Source organism: Xenopus laevis, chromosome 1S (assembly GCF_017654675.1).
Source record: "Xenopus laevis strain J_2021 chromosome 1S, Xenopus_laevis_v10.1, whole genome shotgun sequence".
Taxonomy (NCBI): Eukaryota; Metazoa; Chordata; class Amphibia; order Anura; family Pipidae; genus Xenopus; species Xenopus laevis.
In genome coordinates, this window is record NC_054372.1 from 142,201,774 (window position 1) to 142,228,299 (window position 26,526).

The 26,526-nt window shown below is 38.3% G+C and overlaps 1 protein-coding gene across 1 annotated transcript; it reads right to left on the bottom strand.

Annotated features, from left to right (window-relative positions):
* Nucleotides 1-683: 683 nt before the first annotated feature.
* c22orf15.S (chromosome 1 open reading frame 15 S homeolog) lies at nt 684-18,213 on the bottom strand. The gene is made up of 5 exons (XM_041578889.1): nt 18,049-18,213; nt 2,947-3,022; nt 2,292-2,414; nt 1,402-1,476; nt 684-1,178 (listed from the first exon to the last, which is right to left on the bottom strand). Exons 1-5 carry the CDS (start codon nt 18,211-18,213, stop codon nt 1,039-1,041), a joined length of 579 nt encoding a protein of 192 aa, XP_041434823.1. The 3' UTR covers nt 684-1,038.
* Nucleotides 18,214-26,526: the final 8,313 nt, after the last annotated feature.

A 26,526-nucleotide genomic window follows, 5' to 3' on the forward strand; every position in this document is an offset into this window, starting at 1 on the left:
CAATACCCTTTTCCAAATTGATTTTAGCCTATTTGCATGATTTATCAGGTATTTCGTACCTGATAAACTTTTTGGCTGTCCCAGCTAACTTGAAAGCCTGAGACACTGCAGTATTTCCATTGGTTAACCTCTGACATTTCTCTGTGGCCCTTGCACCTTTGTGTCCTTTAATACAGTGTTCCTTTAGAAACAATCTATTACCGAGTGCTAATGTGACATTTTGATTTACTACTATTTTGCTTTAGGCTCATAGTCCATTTGGCATATTCGCTGCTGACATTTTTCAGAATTTGTCCTCCTGCTGAGGAGCCTGTCCATGCATTTAATGGAAACCACATGTGACCAGCTGATATAATGTCATAGTGCACCTCTCAAATCAGTACAGATAGAACTAGCAAGGGGCCACAACTAACTTGTTGAACAACTCCTACTAAACCTTGGGGACAACAGTCAAGGACCCCTCTGGGTCTCACCCCTGTTTGTAGGAATGTGCAAATGCTCATCTATTGCTTTGAACACCTGCCTTGATGCCTCAATAGTTTTTTTTTGGGGGGAGGGGCACTTCCTCCCTCTATTCCCTGTTCTATTTGTTCAGGATTTTAATGGGAATTCATTCTGTTCAATTTTAATTGTTTATTATTGTAATTAAATGCAGTCTGTCTTTTAAGTTTAGTGATCTGATATCTTTCAAATAATAAAAGGTGAGGCCTTTATTATGGACCTCACCTCACAAAAATAATGCTTTCAGTGTTTTGAAGTGATTCTCATCTCGTGATGCTATAGGTTCACAGTGTTCTAACAGGACTCCAAGTTATGTGAACAACAAGAACACAATAGGCCCAGTCCTCTGTGGTGGATAACAAATAAGTGTGTCCAATTTATTCCATATACAATGTTAGAATACACCTGACAGGAAGGTATAGCCTGTAATCTGTAATGTTTCTATCCCTGATATTCTTGAGCACTCTGCTCTGTGGAGGTTTCACTGATTCACATAAAGAACAGAATGGATTCTCTGTGGACTCTCTGTTTGATCCCTCAGGATAATCGACTCTTTTGTTGAGACACTGTTCGACTCTTGGTGGATGTAGATGGGATGGTTTCCTTGGCGGGACGAGACTTTTTGAAAACAGAGTTGCGGCCACGCATGTTAGGACGGGATAGTTTCTGAAGGCGCTCTGGAAGAGGTTCAGAGACAATGGAGCTGTGACTGTTGTTGGCATTGAGGGATGCAAACAATTCAAAATGCAAACAATTCAAAAAATATAAAAAAAAGAATAAATGAAGGCCCATTGAAAAGTTGATTAGTATTAGCTATTCTATAACATACTAAAATGTAACTTAAAGGTCAACCACTCCTTTAGCATTCCATTAAAAAGCTTTGCAATGGCTTGTTCATACCTGCTAGCTCTGGATGACGTTTCCACAGATTCTCTAACATGGACTCATAGCGGACGGGTTCTGATCCATCTCCACCTGTGCATAGAAAAGAATGAGTTTATTAATAAATTTGCCTTGTCATTATGCCCAGATCCTTCCGAGAAAGCAATGTCAGGGACTGTAATCATTTCAATAAAATAATTATGCTTCTGTTTTCATGTGTTGGTTTCATAATACACATACACATTAACATTTTATTCATATCAAACTTTTACTGTCAGTTAAATTAAAATATTTAACGTTTTGACGTTATATAAATGTCTTTTTATCTTTCTCTCTCTCCTGCAATTTAAAGTATAAGATACCAGAACATACAGACAGGGGTGGAATTACCAGGGGTGCTGGGGGCCCGCTCCCCCGATGTGATGGCATGCTGAAAACTGCACCCGGAGGGGGCTGACTGCGCTGCTTGCACCCGGGCCCCAGCGGTCAAAGTTCTGTTACTGCATGCAGACACTTATAAAATATAGAAGAGCACCCCCCTTGCTAGTTCTAGTGATGATTTAAGGCAGTGCTGTCCAATGTGTCTAATATAGTGGGGTGAATATATAATAAACTAAATATATTGGGGTTAGATTATAGTAAATGAAATTATCTTATACTAAGAGATTCATAAGGTGGTTGGGCAGGGTGGGAGCCATAAAAATACCCTACATGGGCATATCTATTTCTCTTGTAACCAGCTTTTAACGACAAAAATACAGAGCACAGTGATATGTTTAGATATTCATCAGGAATGCAGACTTTTAGCAAAGAGAGGTAAATTAATTCACTAACTGCTCTGAATATGTATTCACACAATTCATTAACTGCTCTGAATATGTATGATTTTGATAAAATATCTAACTTACGAATAGTATTAACCAGCACATAGCACTGCCGTTCTCTCAGGTAATTGGTAGCAATATCCTGGGATCCCTCCAGGTCACTGAGATTTACTAAGTTTCCAGATTCATCCAGGAGATCTAGGGAAACTAAGATTCAAATGGTAAGGAGAAGCTATAAAGATGAATAAGCACGCAATAAACATACTTGCTGGTGCTGTCTTTAAAGCCTAGAACAAATCAGGTTTGTTGGCAGATCAGTAAATAATCATATTTGGGCCAGACCAGGATCTTTGCAGTTAGGTTAAATGCCAGATCAAGCATGGAAGCCATAACAATCTTAAACGTGTACAGATATGATCTACTAAATGTTTGGGGATTAATTAAAATATACACAGGCAAAATAGTGCAAGGTACTGTTTCAGCCCCAGCCATCATTCACAGGTCATTGCTTTTTTAACAAGCCGCTGACAGAAATCATTATTGCATGTACAATAGTGGCATGGCTCTATAGGAACAGATATTATTGTTTGGCATTTTGTTCCTGAATATTTGCTAAATGTTCTATTGTGCACATTAACAATGACTGCTGTTTGCATGTGGCTTTTTTGTAATTCCAAACTATACAATATAATTGGACATGAGTGCTTTGCTCCTTACTCAGCTCTCTTGCGGTACTTACCCTCGGGCCCACACTGACACTTCTCCCTCAGACTCTCCACCAGGTTCACCACTTTGGAGTTTGGATTGAGTATAATCTGCTGATCAGATGTAAAAGAGTTAACATGCTGGAGTTAATTCATTAAAGGACATTATTATTTTCCAGGGACTATGCTACTCTCTATCAGTATTTTGAAGAACAACTGCTGAACCATACTGCTAACATAAATTCAGAAGAACATCTTTAATTAGCTCTTTGCTGAAGATACAGGGCTTTGTTCTGGAGTGCAAGGACCTGTAAGCAGGAAGAGAGCTGCTGGGTCAGGAGGGAGGGTGCCATGGGGATGCAGATCCTTTCTGCCCCCCGGAGTTGCAGGGCCTACTGATAGATTGTTATACCACTGAGATAAATAATAACTTTGTTACCCAATCTGCTCTTTCCTAACACCTCATCAAGGATTTCTGCTGTTGCACAAACTTACCTCCAAACTTTACGGTTATGAACATTGCTGCCTTCCCTTCTGCTTTTGTCCCAGCTAACAATGTTTGCAATAGGCCTTTAGTCCTCAGTCCCCCATTGGTACAGACCCAGCAGTGCTCATTTAAAATTCTGTCTCTCCGCAATTATTCACATTGAAAAAGAGGCACAGTGCCCATATTTTCAAGGTTTCTGAGATTAAAAGGAAAAAAAACTGACTAAAATGAGTCTTTTCAGACAGACCAATCAGATTTATGTCTGTAGCAAAGTGTGTCGACTGTGAGCTGTCTGGAACTAGTCAGTATGGAGAATTTTTGTCTTGGTATCTAGAGGCAACAAAAGCTTGTGTTTGGAAGCCTGTAAATAACTCCTCAGGGCTTTTTTCACTGACAGTAGAGGGTATGAAAGGATTTCTGTCTCTTCCATCAAATGACTTCCCAGAGCAGTATTGTACAAGTGTGTGTGATCAGGCTGCCCATATAACTTTACTTAAAGGAACAGTTCAGTGTAAAAATAAAAAATGGGTAAATAGATTATGGGGTGCCGTTTGTCCCAAATACATTCTGTATACAAAACTATCCCTAATACACAGAATGAATGTCTCTCATGTTATATAAGTATTTGTGACCATACACAGAGAAAACAAATATACGAAAGACTTATTTCTATTAAAGAATGAAAACAAAATCTGGTTAGTGCACAAAAGGATGTCATTATATCACAAACTCCATTCTGTACAGTTTAACAAGCAATCTGTCTCACAAATGTATAACCTCCATGTAACGGACACACTTATGTGCAAAGTTACTTACAGAATGAATTATGTAAAAACAAAGTTGGACATAATATATAATAGTGTAACTAACTAGTGCTTGTCAAGCTAGATTTGACTGACAAAATAGATATCTGTGACAGAAAGCAAGATTTTATAGTACAGGATTCATTCTTTCCACAAAATGATAGTTTTGTTTCACAAAACAGATAAAATAACCATTCTGTGAAGCAACACTGTCAGTCACATTCCTGAACCAATAAGAACAAAGCTTATTGCCATATACAAACAAGATGAGAAGTGGCCAGCTCTGCTCCACATGGCTAAGGCAAAGTATCTGGCCTGCTATAGAGGGCGCCCTCTAATGTCCCCTGTGCTGCATAGTAATAAACATGAACAAACCTTTCCTTAAAGAGCTGCTGTTAAACACTACAGGTTCATAAATGGAAGTTTTTGCAAATGGCTGAGAAATATAATGCTGTACTTATAATGATTGTAGAGAAAGAAAAGTATGCAAAACTTATATAAATATGATCATTTTAGGTGATATGGCTATTCTTATTGTATTAACCTGCTTGTGTGGCAATTTTGGTTAAGGGCATTCCTGCTGTTTTGCCATTATCTTATGACTCACTCCTGTTCCTCTTCCTGTCTAAGCTGAGAGTAATTATGGGACAGGCCACACCCACCTGCAATGTTGTATTAAATGTACCAGAAGTTACTGTGCTTCTCTGGCTCCTTTGCCTGACTCTCAGAGTCAGTTATAAGTTTTGTACATGATAGTTAGACTCCAATGTCTCCTCCTAGCTGTAATCTTGCACCAATTAGCTTGTAGTAGTCTCTTAATAATGTGCTTAGCTATAGTTCAACTACTATATAATAGTTTTAGCCAGAGACTTGGGACTGATCATGTGCACACACATTGTGTTTAGTTTGATGTGTAGGTTATATGAGCAGCCACTCCTGAGTACTATGTGTAAACAAAAGGCTTTAGGACTTCAACTTCACCTCCTTTCATGAATTTGGGTCTTTTCGCCACTTTGGGACTTCAGCTTCGTCTTTTCGGCACTTCCGCATTCTGTAATATGCAAAATGGCCGCATGACTCGGGCGCTCGTAAAGGGGACCCGGCTCTTTGAAAAATGCAGTACTTCTGGGCCCCCCTTCAGGCCCGGAACACTTGTCCCCCCCCCTGCTGGCGGCCTTGGACATGCATGTGACATGGGCGCAGTTGTGCTCTCTGCTCTAGTGTTGTGCCCACCTCGACCCACTCTGATGTGAAAGGGTTAAGCACTGGGCAGGTAAGGGGGACAGCATCATTAGAGTCTTTTGTTATAAATAAATATAAAGCATTGTGCAGCTTGTTGCTTCTATATAAAATTGCCCCTGCCTAAATGACCCAGTACTAAATGACCCAGTACTAAATGACCCAGTACTCAGGAGTGGCTGCTCATATAACATACACATCATACTATAGAGAATGCGACTGTGCACATGATCAGTCCCAAGTCTCAAAGCTATTATGTAGTAGTTGAACTATACCTCCCAACATTTTGGAAATATAAAGAGAGACAAAAATTTTTTTGCATGTAGTGCAGCAATTTTTTTGACCACACCCATTTTGTGGTCACACCCCCTAATTACCATGTTCATTTTACAAAGTTTGGCAGGTTATAAAAATGTGAAAATATTTCTCCTTATCTAAACTGTTAAAATTACTTATTTTCTTATCTCAAAATTGTTATAAAGCATCTTAGTTGCACCTGTTAGCTGTACTGGCCTCTCTGCCAAAAGCCAATTAAGTTAGAAACTTTGGCTGTTAAGTGCAGAGAAAAGAGGGACTTTCCAGTACAAATGAGGGACCTCAGGTTGAGCTGTCAAAAGAGGGACTGTCCCTCTGAAAAAGGGACAGTTGGGAGGTATGTGTGCACATGATCAGTCCCAAGTCTCTGGCTAAACCTATTATGTAGTAGTTGGACTATAGCTAAGCACACTATTAAGAGACTACTACAAGCTAATTGGTGTAAGATTACAGCTAGGAAGAGACATTGGAGTCTAACTATCATATACAAAACTTATAGCTGATTCTGAGAGTCAGGCAAAGCAGCCAGACAAACACTGTAACTTCTGGTACATTTAATACAACATGGAAGGTGGGTGTGGGCTGTCCCATTATTACTCTCATCTTAGACAGGAAGAGGAACAGGAGTGAGTCATAAGATAATGGCAAAACAGCAGGAATGCCCTTAACCAAAATGGCCACACAAGCAGGTTAATACAATAAGAATAGCCATATCACCTAAAATGATCATATTTATATAAGTTTTGCATACTTTTCTTTCTCTACAATCATAAGTGCAGCATTATATTTCTCAGCCATTTGCAAAAACTTCCATTTATGAACCTGTAGTGTTTAACAGCAGCTCTTTAAGGAAAGGTTTGTGCATGTTTATTACTATGCAGCACATGGGACATTAGAGGGCGCCCTCTATAGCAGGCCAGATACTTTGCCTTAGCCATGTGGAGCAGAGCTGGCCACTTCTCATCTTGTTTGTATATGGCAATAAGCTTTGTTCTTATTGGTTGAGGAATGTGACTGACAGTGTTGCTTCACAGAATGGTTATTTTGTCTGTTTTGTGAAACAAAACTGTCATTTTGTGGAAAGAATGAATCCTGTACTATAAAATCTTGCTTTCTGTCACAGATATCTATTTTGTCAGTCAAATCTAGCTTGACAAGCACTAGTTAGTTACACTATTATATATTATGTCCAACTTTGTTTTTACATAATTCATTCTGTAAGTAACTTTGCACATAAGTGTGTCCGTTACATGGAGGTTATACATTTGTGCGACAGATTGCTTGTTAAACTGTACAGAATGGAGTTTGTGATATAATGACATCCTTTTGTGCACTAACCAGATTTTGTTTTCATTCTTTAATAGAAATAAGTCTTTTGTATATTTGTTTTCTCTGTGTATGGTCACAAATACTTATATAACATGAGAGACATTCATTCTGTGTATTAGGGATATTTTTGTATACAGAATGTATTTGGGACAAATGGCACCCCATAATAGATAGGCTGTGCAAAATAAAAAAAGTTTCTAATATAGTTAGTTAGCCAAAAATGTGATGTATAAATGCTGGAGTGACTGGATGTCTAACATAATAGCCAGAACTCCACTTCTTGCTTTTCAGCTCTCTCTTAGTTAGTGTCAGGACCGATGCCGCCGGGAGTGCCCGTCGGCGCGTCTTCCCTTCCCGGCGTTCGCGGAGAATCCAAGATGGCGGCACCCATACAGCACACGTGGGTTCTGAGATGCCGGCACGGTGCCGCCGGAGTGATGTTGGCGCCAAGATTTGAAATAAAAGGGTGCCCAGGATGCTGAAACCCTGCCCAATTATAGGTCTGATTCCTGGTTTTGACCCCTGCTTTGATCCTGACTCCCATCCTTATCTGCCTGCCTATTTGAACTCTTGCCTGGACTTTAACTACGATTGTGCCTGATCCCTATTTGTGCTCAGGCCCAGATTTGTGGAAAGGCCACCTAGGCCCGGGCCTAGGGTGGCAGGGTTTTAGGGGGGCGGCATGCTGCCCAACCACACCCACATTGATTCAAAAACACTATGCGCCAATCCCCATTGCTCCGGTCCAGATGATAAAAGGGGAGGGGACAGGGGCGAAGAACGGCAGTGGGCCTAGGGGCGCCCACTATGTAAATCCGGCCCTGTTTGTACTGCATATTTGGACTTAACCCCCTGGCTTCCTCTTGGTCCGGATTACTCCATTTGGGAGCTGCTAAGCCCCCCCTGAGAGTTAGTCAGCGACTATATGGGGGTCCACATGGGACAGAACTGGTCAGTCAGTTTGCAACTGATCCTCAGCATTCAGCTCAGATTCAAAAGCAAACAGTTATGACCCAAGTGCCCCCCTCAAGTCTCTGATTGATTAATGCTTGGTAATCAGTGGAAGCCAAGAGAGCTGAAAAGCAGCAAGTTCTGTTCTGTTATGTTAGACATCCAATCACTCCAGTCTTTATAGACCACATTTTTGGCTAACTAACCACATTAAAAACATGTTTTATTTTGCACAGCCTATCTATTTACCCAGTCTTTATTTTTATACTGAACCGTTCCTTTAAAAAAAAAAGTTTATTTGCCGGCCATGACTTTGGGAGGTTCATTGCAACTACAACGCCCAAACTGTAATCTTTCCGTACTTGTTTAGCTAGATATAATGACACTATATATGGGTAATAAAGGAATCCAGCTATATTGTTGGGAGCACCAACATTTTAGAAAAGTTGTCAGTAGACTGTTATTAACTAACTATAACAGAAAACAGTGAATTAGTAAATTCAGTATATTATATTCAGTATATATATTAAGAGTATATTAAAGGGGTCAATTACCATGAACTTTTAGCGTGATGTACAGAGTGATATTCTGAGATAATTTGCAATTGGTTTTCAGTTTTTTTTTTTCTTTTTGTTCAGCAGCTCTCCAATTTGCATTTTCAGCAATCTGGTTGCTAGGGTCCAAATTACCCTAGCAACCATTAATTGATAAGACACTGGAATATGAATAGGAGAGGACCTGAATAGAAAGATGAATGATACAAAGTAGCGATAACAATACATTTGTAGCCTTACAGAGCATTTGTTTTAGATGGGGCCATTTGAAAGCTGGAAAATTTCAGAAGAAAAAAGCAAATAATTAAAAAAGTATAAAAAAAAATAAATTACGGCCAATTGGAAAGTTGCTCAGAATTAGCCATTTTATAACATACTAAAAGTTAACTGAAAGGTGAACCATCCCTTTATAGCACATTATAAGTATATGAAAATATATTAAAGGGATACTGTCATGGGAAAACAAATTTTTTTCAAAATGAATCAGTTAATAGTGCTGCTCCAGCAGAATTCTGCACTGAAATACATTTCTCAAAAGAGCAAACAGATTTTTTTATATTCAATTTTGAAATCTGACATGGGGCTAGACATAATGTCAATTTCCCAGCTGCCCCAAGTCATGTTACTTGTGCTCTGATAAACTTCAATCACTCTTTACTGCTGTACTGCAAGTTGGAGTGATATCGCCCCCTCCCTTCCCCCCCAACAGCCTAACAACAGAACAATAGGAAGGTAACCAGATAGCAGCTCCCTAACACAAGATAACAGCTGCCTGGTAGATCTAAGAACAACACTCAATAGTAAAAACCCATGTCTCACTGAGACACATTCAGTTAAATTGAGAAGGAAAAACAGCAGCCTGCCAGAAAACATTTCTCTCCTAAAGTGCATGCACAAGTCACATGACCAGGGGCAGCTGGGAAATTGACAAAATGTCTAGCCCCATGTCAGATTTCAAAATTGAATATAAAAAAATCTGTTTGCTCTTTTGAGAAATGGATTTCAGTGCAGAAGTCTGCTGGAGTAGCACTATTAACTGATGTGTTTTGAAAAAAAACATGTTTTCCGATGACAGGAGCCCTTTAAATCTTACAGAGGCGTATTTGCTCTAGTGGAGAGACACCTGAAACCTTCCTTGCTGTCTCCTAATAAGATCAATGGAAATCTCCTGTCACAACTTGTGTTTTAGCATTTTTATAAGGCCAAAAATTGCCTGTACCAACAGTGACACAGTTTTTATTAAAGGGGTTGTTCACTTTGAATAAACTTTTCAACACAAATTTTGTGGCTTTATAACTACAAGTATGGGACCTGTTATTCAGAATGCTCAGGACCTGGGGCTTTGGATCTTCATAATTTAAAGGACCAGTAACATAAAAAAAAATGTAAAAAAACCCCCACCAAGACAAACTCCAATTGCGCTCCTCTTCAGAAAGCGATCGGGCGATCCATCGTGCGTCGCTCGATTTCTCCTCCCTGCCTTCCTTATAGGAGATAGCCAAGGAGGAGAAATCGAGCACCGCCCGATGGATCGTCGATGTGTTGCCTTTTCTAAAGAGAAGAGGAAGCTGAGTTTCAGTAAGTTATTTCTTAATAAAGGCTTTGTGATTTTAAAGTTTAATTTGTCTTGTTGTTTTTTTTTCTATGTATACTAACAATTTTTTTTAACATTTTTTTTGATGCTACTGGTCCTTTAAATCTACTAGAAAATCATGCAAACATTAAAACCAATAGGCTGGTTCTGCTTTAAATAAGGATTAACTTTTTCTTAGCTTGGATCAAGTACAAGCTACTGTTTTTTATTACAGAGAAAAAGGAAATAATTTTTTAAAAATTGTAATATTTGGATAAAATTAAATCTATGGGAGATGGCCTTTGTGTAATTTGGAGCTTTCCGGATAATGGATTTCATGATAATGGATTCAATACCTGTACTATACCTTAAAGGGATACCTATTCGTTTTTTTCAATATATATATACTACTTACAGTTGCTTTTAATTATATAAATATATTTTATTATATATATTATTTTAATATATAAAGAATTATGGCAATAGGTGGCACATGCAGTTAAAGCATTCTTCTAAAATACCTGTAAATGTAAACTGCTAACAATGAAAGCAACCCTCTTTTCCATTTAGATACACTACAGAGTGTTATATAGCAAAATAATGTAGGTAAGAAAGACCTAATTGCTATGTTTCCAAACAAAGCACACCAGCAGACTTAGTTAATAACCTCCAGAGGGCAGCAAAAGACGTTCTTTCACAGCTGTCTACTTTTCGGCGAAATGTAGATTTCTAAAACTGGAGATTTCAATTATATACCAGATCTCACAGAACTGTTACATTTATTTATTGAAAAAGCTAATTATAAGATGGTTCTCCTTTCTACATACCATGCTGATAATAATAATAAATGTACAGAATTAGTCTTACCTACAAAAGTATTTGCTACTTTACTTGCATTGGCTGTACCTTTTGTAAATATATAAGCAGAATCTTATATTTCTTTAGCAAATATTATAATATAAAAATATTAAACATTGATATTGCATCACATAATATATAACCTTTATTAGAATACAATTAAATTTTTACAAAACCTTTTTTTGTGTCACATTTTCTATATATAAAGATTTGAAATTTGTACATCCAGCTGATGACCTACAGCTACATTTTGTCAAAAAAAACATTGGTCCTTATGTACAATCACCTTTGCTAATACCACTTGCACTATTTCATGTTAGCACGTCATACATTTGGCAACAGAATGCAACAAATCCTTTCAGGGACAGTTCTCTCAATGAGGTCATCAAGTACATGACCAAATGCAACAAAGCATGTACCTAGGATTTTCATTGGTGTAAAATTTAAATCTGCGCCTTCTGACCAATCATATTGCATCATTCCATTCTATAAAAGTACTACTTAAAATCTGTACAGCACTCAGTTTTGGGAGTGGGGTGATCAGAATACAAATGGGTAAATGAAGGGGATGCAGTCCAATCTACAAGAGTGCCCACAGAAAGTCCTGGTATGTGGAAATCAAAAAAAAGTACAGGTGCTGAGTATTCCGGCTCTCTTTCAAAGAGTCTCTTATTTAATTAAATTTTAGAAACGCTGCATCTTTTTCTGTCATCAGTGCACGAGATCAAAAAGAAACTCAGGACATTTCAATAACAATCCAGGACTGTGGGCTGAGCTTTCAAAATCAGGACTATCCTGAGAAAAATGGGATAGTTGGGAGGTATGGAGAATGCATCATGTGCAATAAATCGTATAGCATTACTGCATGCCCATTATCAAACCTACAAAGTCAGCCTAGTGCTTGAGTAAATGAAATGTTTAAGCTACAATAATATTAACAAAGTCAAAAAACTTTAAATGACTGAAGACATCTGACTACAGGGGAATTAAATATACTGCAGATATAATCAGCATCACATTGATCTACTCTAATGTGTTATGTGAAGAATTAATATCATGAATTACTATTAATCATAAATAAACTGTTACTAACTAATATCCATAACTAAGAATGGTGAATATAAATTTACATAGTTACATAGTTAGATCGAGTTGAAAAAAGACCAAAGTCCATCAAGGTCAACCCCTCCAAATGAAACCTAGCATATATACACACACTGACACTGACCCCTCTATACACTCACAAAGACTATATATAATCATATCGAATACTAACTGTAGATTTTAGTATCGCAATAGCCTTGGACATAATGCTTGGCCAAGAAATCAACAATGCCACTCTTAAAGGCATTAACAGAATCAGCCATCACAACATCACCCTGCTATTTGTCTATAATGTCCTCTAATATACTTGTAAAGTGTAATCATGTCCCCTCTCAAGCATCTTAAAGGAAAACTATACCCCCAAAATGAATACTTAAGCAACAGATAGTTTATATCAAATTGAATGACATATTAAAGAATCTTACCAAACTGGAATATATATTTACATAAATATTGCCCTTTTACAACTCTTGCCTTGAACCACCATTTCGTGACTCTATCTGTGCTGCCTCAGAGATCACCTGACCAGAAATACTACAACACTAACTGTAACAGGAAGAAGTGAGGAAGCAAAAGGCAGAACTCTGTCTGTTAATTGGCTCATGTGACCTTACATGTGGTTTGTATGTGTGCACAGTGAATCTTACGATCCCAGGGGGCGGCCCTTATTTTTTAAAATGGCAATTTTCTATTTATGATTACCCAATGGCACATACTACTAAAAAAGTATATTATTATGATAATGGTTCATTTACATGAAGCAGGGTTTGACACATGAGCTGTTTTACTCAGTTTCTTTTAATAGAGACCTACATTGTTTGGGGGTATAGTTTTCCTTTAAGATGAATCAGTATATTACTCTTCTTAGCCCTCAGGCCTATATCTTTAAAGTATAAGGTATTACAGTATGCAACTACAGCCATATGAAATATTTTGGGAACCCCTCTTAATTCTTTGGAGTTTTGTTTATCATTGGCTGAGCTTTCAAAGTAGCAACTTCCTTTTATATATATCATGCCTTATGGAAACAGTAGTATTTCAGCAGTGACATAACGTTTATTGGATTAACAGAAAATATGCAAAATGTATCATAACAAAATTAGACAGGTGCATAAATGTGGGCACCCCAACAGAGATATTACATCAATACTTAGTTGAGCCTCCTTTTGCAAATGCAACAGCCTCTAGATGCCTCCTATTGATGATTGTCTGGATTCTGGATGATGGTATTTTTGACCATTTGTTCATATAAAATCTCTCCAGTTCAGTTAAATTTGATGGCTGCCGAGCATGGATAGTCTGCTTCAAATCATCCCATAGATTTTCGATGATATTCAAGTTAGGGGACTGTGACGGCCATTCCAGTATATTGTATTTCTCCCTTTGCACTGAATTGTAGAATGATATACAGATACACCATCTGCAGCAAGATGTTCTTACAGGTGATCTTTGGTTTGTCTGTAACCATTCTCACAATCCTCCGCATATGCCGCTCCTGTATTTTTCTTGGCCTGCCAGACCTGGGTTTTACAGCAACTGTGCCTGTGGCCTTCCATTTCCTGATTACATTCCTTACAGTTGAAACTGACAGTTTAAACCTCTGAGATAGCTTTTTGTTGCCTTCCCCTAAACCATGATACTGAACAATCTTTGTTTTCAGATCTTTTGAGAGTTTCTTTGAGGATCCCATGCTGTCACTCTTCAGAGGAGAGTCAAACAGAAGCACAACTTGCAATTGGCCACCTTAAATACCTTTTCTCATGATTGGACACACCTGCCTATGAAGTAAGAAAGATTGTGTTTTGAACAAAGTTCAGTGAAACAGGTTTAAAATGAATAATACATGAACACATAGCAGCAGATGCAGTATTAGGACGTGAGTGTTTCAGAAAGGCCCAAACTATGATAAGGTGGCTTCCTCTAAAATTGCACAAAATCTCTTTAATATTAAAGGGACTTTCAGATATGCAGTATGCAATATGCAGCATGTCCTTTTGTCTTGCCTAACTAACATGTGGGGAGTAATAAACCTTCCATAGGTGTTTATGTGAACTGTGCCTCATGTATTTTTTTTTTTTTAAACTGAAAGTTTTATTAAGCAATTTCTCATATGCAACAACATACATAGATATATATCCAGGGAATAGGGGGAGTGGGAGTGGGAGGGAAAGAAAGAAAAAAAAAAAAAAAATGAAACACAAGCGTTTTGGCTGCAAGTCCTGAATTCAAAGAGCAGAGTGTGCCTCATGTATTTTGAATAATAATATACCCATGCAAAAAGTTCTATGTTGGAAGAACTAAAAGGATGTATATGTAGAACTGGAGAACATATCTGAAATATTAAAGCAGGTAAAACCAATCATCATGTTGCACATACTAGCAGAACTTTAAAGGAAAACTATACCCCCAAAATGAATACTTAAGCAACAGATAGTTTATATCAAATTGAATGACATATTAAAGAATCTTACCAAACTGGAATATATATTTACATAAATATTGCCCTTTTACATCTCTTGCCTTGAACCACCATTTCGTGACTCTATCTGTGCTGCCTCAGAGATCACCTGACCAGAAATACTACAACACTAACTGTAACAGGAAGAAGTGAGGAAGCAAAAGGCAGAACTCTGTCTGTTAATTGGCTCATGTGACCTTACATGTGGTTTGTATGTGTACACAGTGAATCTTACGATCTCAGGGGGCGGCCCTTATTTTTTAAAATGGCAATTTTCTATTTATGATTACCCAATGGCACATACTACTAAAAAAGTATATTATTATGATAATGGTTCATTTACATGAAGCAGGGTTTTACACATGAGCTGTTTTACTCAGTATCTTTTAATAGAGACCTACATTGTTTGGGGGGTATAGTTTTCCTTTAAGAGCTTGTGGATGCTCCCTTCCCAAGCAGAATGGTGTACACACTTTGCTGTGTGTCAAGTGGACAGAAAGAGAGATATTTTCCAATATGGATTTGCCTCATAAGGAAACTTCGGACAATTTCGGAAAACGAAGCGCGGCAAGTGCCATCCCTCTGGCGATTTCTCACTATAGCCAGCGGGAAGGTAGGGGAAGGCAGATCGGCCCAGAAGAAGAGGCGATTAGTCGCCAGGCGACTAAATCTTGCTGAATCTATCCAAGTGCCCTTACCCATACGTTTATAAGTGGCTTGCATATTTTTACATCTCAGATGCATGACCTTATATTTATCAACATTGTATCTCATCTGCAAACGTTGCTATCAAGAATGCCAGTTTGTAAAGATAATGCTATAATGATGCCACATCCTGGATGGAATTAATTAGGCTGCATAGTTTTTTGGCATCTGCAAACACTGATACATTACTTACATTACCCTCCCCTAAGTCATTCATGAAAAATGTATTAAGTGGACCAAATACAGACCTGTGTGGGACTCCATTAAGAACTCTATTTCAAGCAATGAATGTGCCATTGACAACCACCCCCAGAATCTTAGGTCCATTTCCTATCTATGTACAAACAACTTTACTATGACCAACAGACCTTATTTTAGAAATCAGTCTTTTGTGGGGCACTGTATCAAATGCTTTAGAAAAATACAAATAAATCACATCTGCTGAAAGACCACTGTTCAAATTTTGTTAATGTTAAAATTCTATTTCTGTATTGTCCTCTGACATATTTTGTCCATGTGGGAGATATATAATGAAGGAGATAGCCACCAGTTTGGTAACTCATAGAAACCAATCAGATGTTTGTTTTAATAAATCTCTCTGCAACAGACTAATAAAGGCCAACTGCTTATTGGGTCGAATTGTTTAGAGGTAAGGGTCAAATGATTGTCCATTATATTACATTATCCCTGGTTGTTATTTGATCCCTGATAATCTTTTCGAGCAATAACAAAACTTCCCTATTGGCAAGGATTTCTTTTATTATTGCTGTTTCTCATATACAATAGAATCATTTAAACACGGCTCTGAGCACAATTTTCATGCACATTGTGTATCGACCAATACAGCTGACATTGTGTTTTGTTCCTGAGACTGCAAAAGGCTGCATTTATAATGGTAATGATGTCATTACATAACAGTAGTAGAAACAGATCCCGTATTATATTACTAGAAGAAACAATCCAAGGGGTATATTTATCAAAGAATGAAGTTAGAGATCTCCACAGTCCCCAGAGTGAAATACCGCCTCTCTTCATTCATTTCTATGGGATTTTAAAGGCATATTTATCAAATGGTGATAGTGAAAGTTCACCATTTGATAAATCTGCCTTTAAAAATCCCATAGAAATGAATGGAGAGAGGCGGTATTTCACTCTGTGGACTGTGGAGATCTCTAACTTCACACTTTGATAAATATACCCCCAACAAGTGTCAGTCATGAAACTGGCATGACAATAAATTGTTGTTCTCAGTGTTGTATCCAATTCTAGAATGACATAGTGAAACCTATACCCATAATGTAAAATATAAGAATAATTACCTAGGTGAGTTCTAATATCCTCATATTTTACATAGGGTACATAATATGTTATAATAAATGAGTTTCATTGAGTCACGTGAATCAAATTAGTAAGCAAATGATTAAGCATCAATTATAATTGATAACATTACTAAGCTCTGCTTATAAGCATATAACTGACAGTATATTCATAACTATGTATAATATATATATATATATATAATCTACAGTCTGGTCATTTCCCTATGGGACCAGACTGTAAATTATATCCTTATAAACGGTGCAATCTAACGTCTGAACGCACCGTTTATAACAGGGATCCCTGGCCGCCGAATTTGATGCATCATGTCCGAATTTGACACTGTTGCGTTCAAATTGAACGCAGACGAGCCCGAATTGGACGCCGGCGCACCCGATTTGGACACCGGCGACCAGAATTGGACGCCGACCCCCCTCCCAACATTTCACACAAAATGTAGATTATAATGCATAATGTACCCCCTACTGAAATTTATAAAGATATTAGAAGTCACCTCGGAGTTATGTGACCTGTATAAAATCACTCGGCCTTCGGCCTCGTGCTTTTATATGGTCACATAACTCCTTGGTGACATAATATCTTTATAAATTACAGTAGGGGGTACATTATCCACTATATATATATATATATATATATATATATATATAGAAAATGGCAGAAAGGACCAGCACTCCGTGTTTCAAAAAAGTCAAAATGGTTTATTCAAAACTCACAGTGTCTCCAACGTTTCGACCCTCTTTGGGGTCTTTATCAAGGATAAAGTGCTGTGTTTTACAAATCTTTAAATACCCACAAACCCTCCACAAGTGACGCCCTGAAGTGACATCATAACCAATCAGATTATTCAATTATATAGTTATATCATAGATGTAAAAAGTTTTAAAATCGAGTGAAAAAACATCTTTCATTAAGACATATGTGCATAAATATATGAATATATAAATACATAAAAATGTAGATGTGTAGTAATACAAAAAAATCTCATATATATAAAAAACCACCACTAGGTGTCACCTCGATATCAGGAAATGAAAAATCCGTGTATCCGATCCATTTAAAATCACTTTAAAAGTCCCAATACAGCTCACTACATTTCCAGATACAGCAAATACATTGTAACATCATCTGCAAAAGAAGTTTTTTTGTTATTATGTATCTCTTATTTATGTTTCCATTTCTGTATCAATAAACTTTTTTTACATATATATAAACTCTCTATATGCTGTGAATACATAGTAACTGTTCTGGATGGGAGAAAATTTTGTAACAGGTAAAAGTAGCGTTACAGCAAAGATATATTTCAAGTTAAGAAACAGCTTAAAACTTGTTGTCCATTCAATCCCTTTGGCGCTACACAATCCAGCTCATTTATCCAAAATGCTTCCCGTTTTAAAAGTATGGTGTTGTAGTCACCCCCTCTCACTCTCTTAGGCACTTGCTCTATCGGCATGCATCTAAATGATGCCGGACTGTGCTTGGCCTCGGCCCAGTGTTTTGCCACAGGTTGCTGGGTGATATCCTGTTTCTTATTACTAACCACTTTATCCGGGTTTAATGCAGCTCGTATGCTGGACCTATGCATCGCCATCCTTTCCTTTAATTGTCTAGTGGTCTTGCCACAATAGACAAGGCCACAGGGGCACTTGATAATGTAAACCACCATCGTGGTGTTGCATGTCATTCTTTGTCTCACCGTATATCGTTTCCCTGTATGAGGGTGGGAAAAATGTGTTCCCAGTATCAATGACGTACATAGGATGCAACCCGAGCATTTAAATACCCCTGGGCGTTGTGTCAGAAAATGTTGTAGTTGTGGTTTTTGGTATTTTGATACAGGGTCTGAAGGACTAAGTACTTCCTTAAGATTACTTCCCCTTCTGAAGCTAAATTTGGGTTTTTTGGGGAGCTTCTTATGGATAGACTCGTCTGCCATCAAGAGCTTCCAATGCATTGTGACACTTTGTTTAACCTGTGCACTGTATTCTCCATATTTGCTAACATAATACATGTCATTCCCAGTCGATTTTTTAAGGATATTAGATTCACCACCTTGTTTCATTACTTCATTCCGATCTAGTGATCGGGCCCAATTTTTCGTATCCATTATCAGTTTGTTGGGATATCCCCTAGCCAAAAATTTTAGACACATGTCATTCAAATCAGTCTCCCTTTTTGTCAACTCACTATCAATGCGCACAACTGATTGAAAGAGAGATTTGGGGCTAAGATTAGCGATATTGTATTGGATGAAGATAAATTGCGGATTACTACAGACACCCCAGATATCAATGTTGATACACCAGATGTGGGCCCAATTCGGGACAAATTCAAGTTGGCAAGTACATTTGATCCAATCAGCACAAATGCATCTATTAAGACTTTTAATCGTATGCTTAATTTTGACATGTCCACATTTAACAGCATAAAACGTAACAGACGGGGCAATTTGACGATGCCAGAGAAAGGGGCATTGAAATCCCTTAAAAATAATAAGGATATAATTATCAAGGGGGCAGATAAAGGTGGGGGCATTGTGGTCCTGGACTATACCTATTATAAACATGAATTATTGGCCCAATTATCCGATTTACACAAATATGAAACATTGCCCTCGGACCCCACGAAACAATTTCATATGGAATTGGAGACTATTCTTAGAACAGCTGTGAACAACAGATGGATTACTAGTGAAATGTATGACTATTTTCTTCCTGCATACCCCATTCGGCCTGTGATTTACACGTTGCCCAAAATTCACAAAAGTGTGGAAAAACCGCCTGGGCGACCGATTATTTCTTCAAATGGTTCGTTGAATGAGGGCATTGCTAAATTTGTGGACACTGTGATGCAACCGTGTGTGCAAAACATTTATAGTTATCTGAGAGACACCAATGATTTTTTGAGGTTGATCCAAAGTATCAATATGCCAATAAGGGATATCATTCTTGTAACCATGGACGTACAGAGCCTCTACACCTGCATTCCTCATGAAGCAGGTGTGGAGGCAGTACGAGAGCTATTGATCAATAACTCACTATATGTGGGTCCCCCGATTGAATTTATATTGACTCTGTTAAAGTTCATTTTGGACAAAAATTATTTTAAATTCGAGACAACATATTACATTCAGCGGACGGGTACAGCCATGGGCTCGAAAGTGGCCCCGGCGTACGCTAATGCATATATGAATAAATTTGAGAATGATTACATATTGTGTAACCCCATGTTCAGACAGTATGGGGCGTTCTACAGGAGGTACATAGATGATATCTTCTTTCTGTGGACGGGCCCTATGGAAGATTTGGTGGAATTTGCAGAGCATTTGAATGTTATAGATAGTCCGGTGAAGTTTACGGCACAATATGATTCGCACAAAATTAATTTTTTGGATGTAACTGTCTATAAGGAAAATGGAGGTTTACATACATGCATATATGTAAAGCCGACTGATCGTAACACCCTAATGCACTATCATAGCAACCACCCGAGGCATCTGTTGAACTCATTACCGAAGTCACAGATGCTTAGGGTTGTGCGCATTGATAGTGAGTTGACAAAAAGGGAGACTGATTTGAATGACATGTGTCTAAAATTTTTGGCTAGGGGATATCCCAACAAACTGATAATGGATACGAAAAATTGGGCCCGATCACTAGATCGGAATGAAGTAATGAAACAAGGTGGTGAATCTAATATCCTTAAAAAATCGACTGGGAATGACATGTATTATGTTAGCAAATATGGAGAATACAGTGCACAGGTTAAACAAAGTGTCACAATGCATTGGAAGCTCTTGATGGCAGACGAGTCTATCCATAAGAAGCTCCCCAAAAAACCCAAATTTAGCTTCAGAAGGGGAAGTAATCTTAAGGAAGTACTTAGTCCTTCAGACCCTGTATCAAAATACCAAAAACCACAACTACAACATTTTCTGACACAACGCCCAGGGGTATTTAAATGCTCGGGTTGCATCCTATGTACGTCATTGATACTGGGAACACATTTTTCCCACCCTCATACAGGGAAACGATATACGGTGAGACAAAGAATGACATGCAACACCACGATGGTGGTTTACATTATCAAGTGCCCCTGTGGCCTTGTCTATTGTGGCAAGACCACTAGACAATTAAAGGAAAGGATGGCGATGCATAGGTCCAGCATACGAGCTGCATTAAACCCGGATAAAGTGGTTAGTAATAAGAAACAGGATATCACCCAGCAACCTGTGGCAAAACACTGGGCCGAGGCCAAGCACAGTCCGGCATCATTTAGATGCATGCCGATAGAGCAAGTGCCTAAGAGAGTGAGAGGGGGTGACTACAACACCATACTTTTAAAACGGGAAGCATTTTGGATAAATGAGCTGGATTGTGTAGCGCCAAAGGGATTGAATGGACAACAAGTTTTAAGCTGTTTCTTAACTTGAAATATATCTTTGCTGTAACGCTACTTTTACCTGTTACAAAATTTTCTCCCATCCAGAACAGTTACTATGTATTCACAGCATATAGAGAGTTTATATATATGTAAAAAAAGTTTATTGATACAGAAATGGAAACATAAATAAGAGATACATAATAACAAAAAAACTTCTTTTGCAGATGATGTTACAATGTATTTGCTGTATCTGGAAATGTAGTGAGCTGTATTGGGACTTTTAAAGTGATTTTAAATGGATCGGATACACGGATTTTTCATTTCCTGATATCGAGGTGACACCTAGTGGTGGTTTTTTATATATATGAGATTTTTTTGTATTACTACACATCTACATTTTTATGTATTTATATATTCATATATTTATGCACATATGTCTTAATGAAAGATGTTTTTTCACTCGATTTTAAAACTTTTTACATCTATGATATAACTATATAATTGAATAATCTGATTGGTTATGATGTCACTTCAGGGCGTCACTTGTGGAGGGTTTGTGGGTATTTAAAGATTTGTAAAACACAGCACTTTATCCTTGATAAAGACCCCAGAGAGGGTCGAAACGTTGGAGACACTGTGAGTTTTGAATAAACCATTTTGACTTTTTTGAAACACGGAGTGCTGGTCCTTTCTGCCATTTTCTATATAACCGTATTTGACCATGCACCCGGCATAAAAACGCATGTGAAGGAGTGCGGGTATTTTTCTGTAATCCTGCTATATATATATATATATATATTTATATCCTCAAGAATGCCAACATACACAGCACAGTCATGAATAGAATAGTATAATAATGAACAAGACGAATGTGGGGTGCACCCAATTATATTGTGATGCTCTGGACATACAGGATGGAACCAGACATTTTGGGGCAATAGCATGCCCTTTTTAAAGTAACAGCCAACCACAAAGATCAAACCAATTCTATAACCTTTAGTGCACTGACACCTGGGGGCAGCTTTATAAGGGTAGAGTTTCTAATTTGAAAAACTTCGAAATTCGATTTCAAAAAGACCAACCGAAATTAAATCAAAGTGTTTTTTTTGGCTGAATAGGTCAGTTTTCGATCGAATAGGTCTGTCTTCGATCGAATTCAAACCGCACAAATTGAAGTAATAGCGCATTTGATTAAAACATTTTTTCATTTGATTTTTCAAAGTCCACCAATTGATTCCAAATAGGTTCTAGGAGGTCCCCCATAGGCTACAACAGCAATTTGTCAGGTTTTAGGTGGTGAATGGTCGAAGTCAAATTTTTAAAGAGACAGTACAGGATAAATTTTCGAAACTCGCATTTTCTGTTTTTTTTCAAATTCAACTCAAATTGGACTACTCCCTAGTCGAAGTACACAAAAATTAGCTCAAAGTTAGAATTTTTTTCATTCGAAATTTTCACTTCGACCTTTGATAAATCTGTCCCCTAGTGATGCAACACATCATAATTAAAGGGATTCTGTAACAGAAAACTTTTTTTTTTCAAAAGCATCAGTTAATTGGTAATCATTTGCTATCTTGTGTTCATCAATTCCACTGAAAATAGTAAAAAAATGAACAAATTAGTTCAAAGAAAACATGTATAATGTATAGCTTTATTTAACTCTGATGACTGAGTTTGTGAATCCCTGAAGTAGGAGGGTGTCCATGCAATAAATACGTTTTATTTCTACTAACAATAAATACAGGAATTAAAGGGAAGCTGACACCAAAAAAACTTCTTTTAAAAAAATGATTCTTCATTTGAAGTTACCTATATGTCATGCTGACTGTTTTCTCCTTAAAGCTTTCTTTCACTTAATAAACCCAATTCTGCATCCGACTGTGGCCGACTGTGGCAGCCAGACTCCTGCTTCCTGTCAGAATGTGAGCTTGATGATGTCACAAAGGGGGCGGAGCTTCCTCCTCCTCTCCGCTATATCTCTCTGGCGTCTGTGAACCACGTGTGCTTTAGTAACTGATTTGCTAAGTACTGTAACTTGGTCATCATTTATATAGTTTCTTTATTATTATATAATGAAGTATAAATGCATATTCATTCTCTTTCTCACTGTGTCACACTGTTTCGGTGACTTGCGGCTGCCGCTGCGGAACTGTTATGTCCTCCTCCTCCTGGGGCTTCTCCGATCCAGCCGGCAAGACTGTGGCAGCAGCTGAGGCCAAACACAGGCCCCTGTCCTGGAGTCGGAAGGGCTCTCCTCCTGACGGGCGAGTGTTGGCGCAGAGAAGATGCGCACGGAACTAGCACGTCTCTTAGCGCCGAAGACAGTCTGCTCGCCGGGCCTTGATACATCACGCGGTGCACTGGGTGGAGGGCGGATGGATTTGGTGACGTCATTTGCGCGCTGATGTAACAGCCGGTATGAGAAGAGAAGTCCCACATCTGTAGTTCGCACACTATTTCCATCTCGGGCTGTTTGCTGTCCTTATTATTTGAACACAGTATTCTTAGATCCTCTACCCAGTGCACCGTGGGATGTATCAAGGCCCAGCGAGCAGACTGTCTTCGGCGCTAAGAGACGTGCTAGTTCCGTGCGCATCTTCTCTGCGCCAACACTCGCCCGTCAGGAGGAGAGCCCTTCCAATTCCAGGACAGGGGCCTGTGTTTGGCCTCAGCTGCTGCCACAGTCTTGCCGGCTGGATCGGAGAAGCCCCAGGAGGAGGAGGACATAACAGTTCCGCAGCGGCAGCCGCACGTCACCGAAACAGTGTGACACAGTGAGAAAGAGAATGAATATGCATTTATACTTCATTATATAATAATAAAGAAACTATATAAATGATGACCAAGTTACAGTACTTAGCAAATCAGTTACTAAAGCACACGTGGTTCACAGACGCCAGAGAGATATAGCGGAGAGGAGGAGGAAGCTCCGCCCCTTTGTGACATCATCAAGCTCACATTCTGACAGGAAGCAGGAGTCTGGCTGCCACAGTCGGCCACAGTCGGATGCAGAACTGGGTTTATTAAGTGAAAGAAAGCTTTAAGGAGAAAACAGTCAGCATGACATATAGGTAACTTCAAATGAAGAATCATTTTTTTAAAAGAAGTTTTTTTGGTGTCAGCTTCCCTTTAACCAACAGTTTTTGTAGCTAAAAGGCTTACACTTTGGAAAAAATAATGTACCCACACTTAGTAAGATCCAAGTGTAGTCTTACAGCACCCCCATGTGGCTTACGTCATTTAATACATTTCTTTCTTATAATGGAATTTGGTTGGTTGATGTTTTGATTGCTTATTTATATTCTTATTATATTCATGTATTTCTTCAAAAATCCTTGAAAAATAAGCAAATAAAGAAAAATATGGTAATATTCATGGCAACACACATCAGTAAGAAACTCGAAAACCCATCAAACCAATTTCTGACTATCACCCTGCAAAGCATTTTTGACAGTTTGCCCTATAATAAACATGGAGCAACAAGAAACGTTTATATGGAGAATACTTTATAATATGTAGCAATGATATATAGGCCTTGTTACCATTATTGATAAGCTGGACACAAGAAAAATATAAAATGAGAATTCAACAGTAACGTCAGTAACATTTAGGGAAGATGCCAGTATCTCTATTTATCAGACTGAATTTGTTTCAGGAGAGCACAGTTGCCCAACCTTGTTGTTAAGTGTCTACTTTGATAAGGAATCTGGGGTAATTTCATAGAAATGGATTAGTTCATTCTGTTACAGAAATATAGTGACCTTAGGGGTGACTTTCCACTGTCTAGTGCAAGAACTGGCCAAAGATGGTATCTCAGGGAATGCAGGAATGTCTGGGTACCAATTATATAAATCAGGAATTTTTCCACTTACCACTCTCCGGATGTCCAATAAATGGTTCCCACAGATGTATTATTTAAATCATTCCCATAGAGCCTGATGCACTTCAATGAGAAATACTTATCTCAATGTTTATCATATGACAACTTAATTATTCTTGGGGAAAAAAACAGAAACTGAATTAGAAGAAAACTTTTTTTCCCCTCAATTTGAATCTCGCCCATATATGTGATAAACTATAAAATAACATTTTGTCAGTGATTTGAATCTGACCTCCTGTTACTTAGTTCTTTAAGTGACTTAGTAGTGAACAGGCCAGACAAATTGCAATAATTTCCAATATACATTGAGTAGAATAATGTAACTATTATAAGCAATGTGATTATTTTTCATGCATGGGACAATCCCGGTGCAGATTAAAAGCCTCTTGGTCAGCCCCAAACCTTTTCACTCACTTTCGCTCCTTGGACATGAAGGAAAAGAACAAGTTATTCCCAAACCTGCAGGCATCCACCCATCTTAATCCTCTTTGCACTACATCCGATGCACAGCAGGAGCCCAGCTTCCATTGGATAATCCATATTTTAATCAAATGAAAGCGTTAGATTAGAGTAAATGTTAAGTGTATGTAGAACTATGAAATGAAAGCACTGTGGTATGTGTGGATATGGGACAGAAGTATGCTTAGTTTATGCACTAAACTATCAGCAGCGCAACCTCGTTTAGATGATGCAAAAGTAATTCCACATCTTTGTTTTGTATTGTAATTTGTCTTATAACAGAAACATGATTTCATAGGCCTCTCACACATAATCCTGGAATAGGAGTTTATATATTAAGTACTAAACCTTTTAAACCAAACCCATGTCATGAAGGAGATAATGATCCGGTCCTGCATTGCATTAAGCCTATATAGCACTACACTTAAAAGGAGAATTAAACCCTTAAAATGAATGTGGCTAAAATTGCCATATGTTAGATTCTAAACTTATTGCACCAACCAGAAGTTTCAGTTTCTCAATAGCAGCAATGATCCAGGACTTCCAACTTGTCACAGGGGGTCACCATCTTGGAAAGTGTCAGCGAAACTCACATGTTCAGTGGGCTCTGAGCAGCTGTTGAGAAGCTTAGCTTTAAAAAGCTTATCAAGCAGAAAATGAGGTTGGCCTAGGTAAAGGGCTGTGGTCGCCTTGGGCTGGTACAGAATCCCAAAACATAATGTACAACATTTCTAGCTACTTCTTTAGTTACGTTTTAGTTGTTCTTCAAATGATAACATTAAATAGTGTCTTAAAAAGTCCAGGAGTGGATCTCATCCTGGGGTTGGTTGGCATCACTAGGGTGAGCATGGGCTACACTTTACTGCTAGATGAGACAGTGCCTGTATACACAGGGCAGCCATCAGGGGGGGACAGGGGGGAGAGTTGTAAGGGGCCCCCAGGGTAAGGGGGGCCCGGCCACGTCACACTTACTTGATTAGCCGGGCCGCCCATCTTTCTAAGAGCTGCTGACTTTGGGAAGGCATGGATGTTTAAGGGGCCCTGGCCACCAATTTTCTTATAATGTGGGGGGGGGCCTGGCTACCAATTTTGGCCACCAATTTTTTTTTTCTCATGTGGGGTCCTAGCCACCAATATTTTTTAATGGGGGGCCCTGGCCACAAATGTTTTTTTATGGGGGCC

Bases quoted from the DNA above. Each gene is read 5' to 3' on its own strand.
- c22orf15.S (XM_041578889.1), bottom strand. From the start codon at position 18,213: ATGGCGATGCATAGGTCCAGCATACGAGCTGCATTAAACCCGGATAAA. The intron at 2,415-2,946 runs GTAAGTACCGCA...TTTGAATCTTAG, and splicing joins GTGTCAGTGTGGGCCCGAGG to TTTCCCTAGATCTCCTGGAT. The intron at 1,179-1,401 runs GTATGAACAAGC...AACCTCTTCCAG, and splicing joins ACGTCATCCAGAGCTAGCAG to AGCGCCTTCAGAAACTATCC.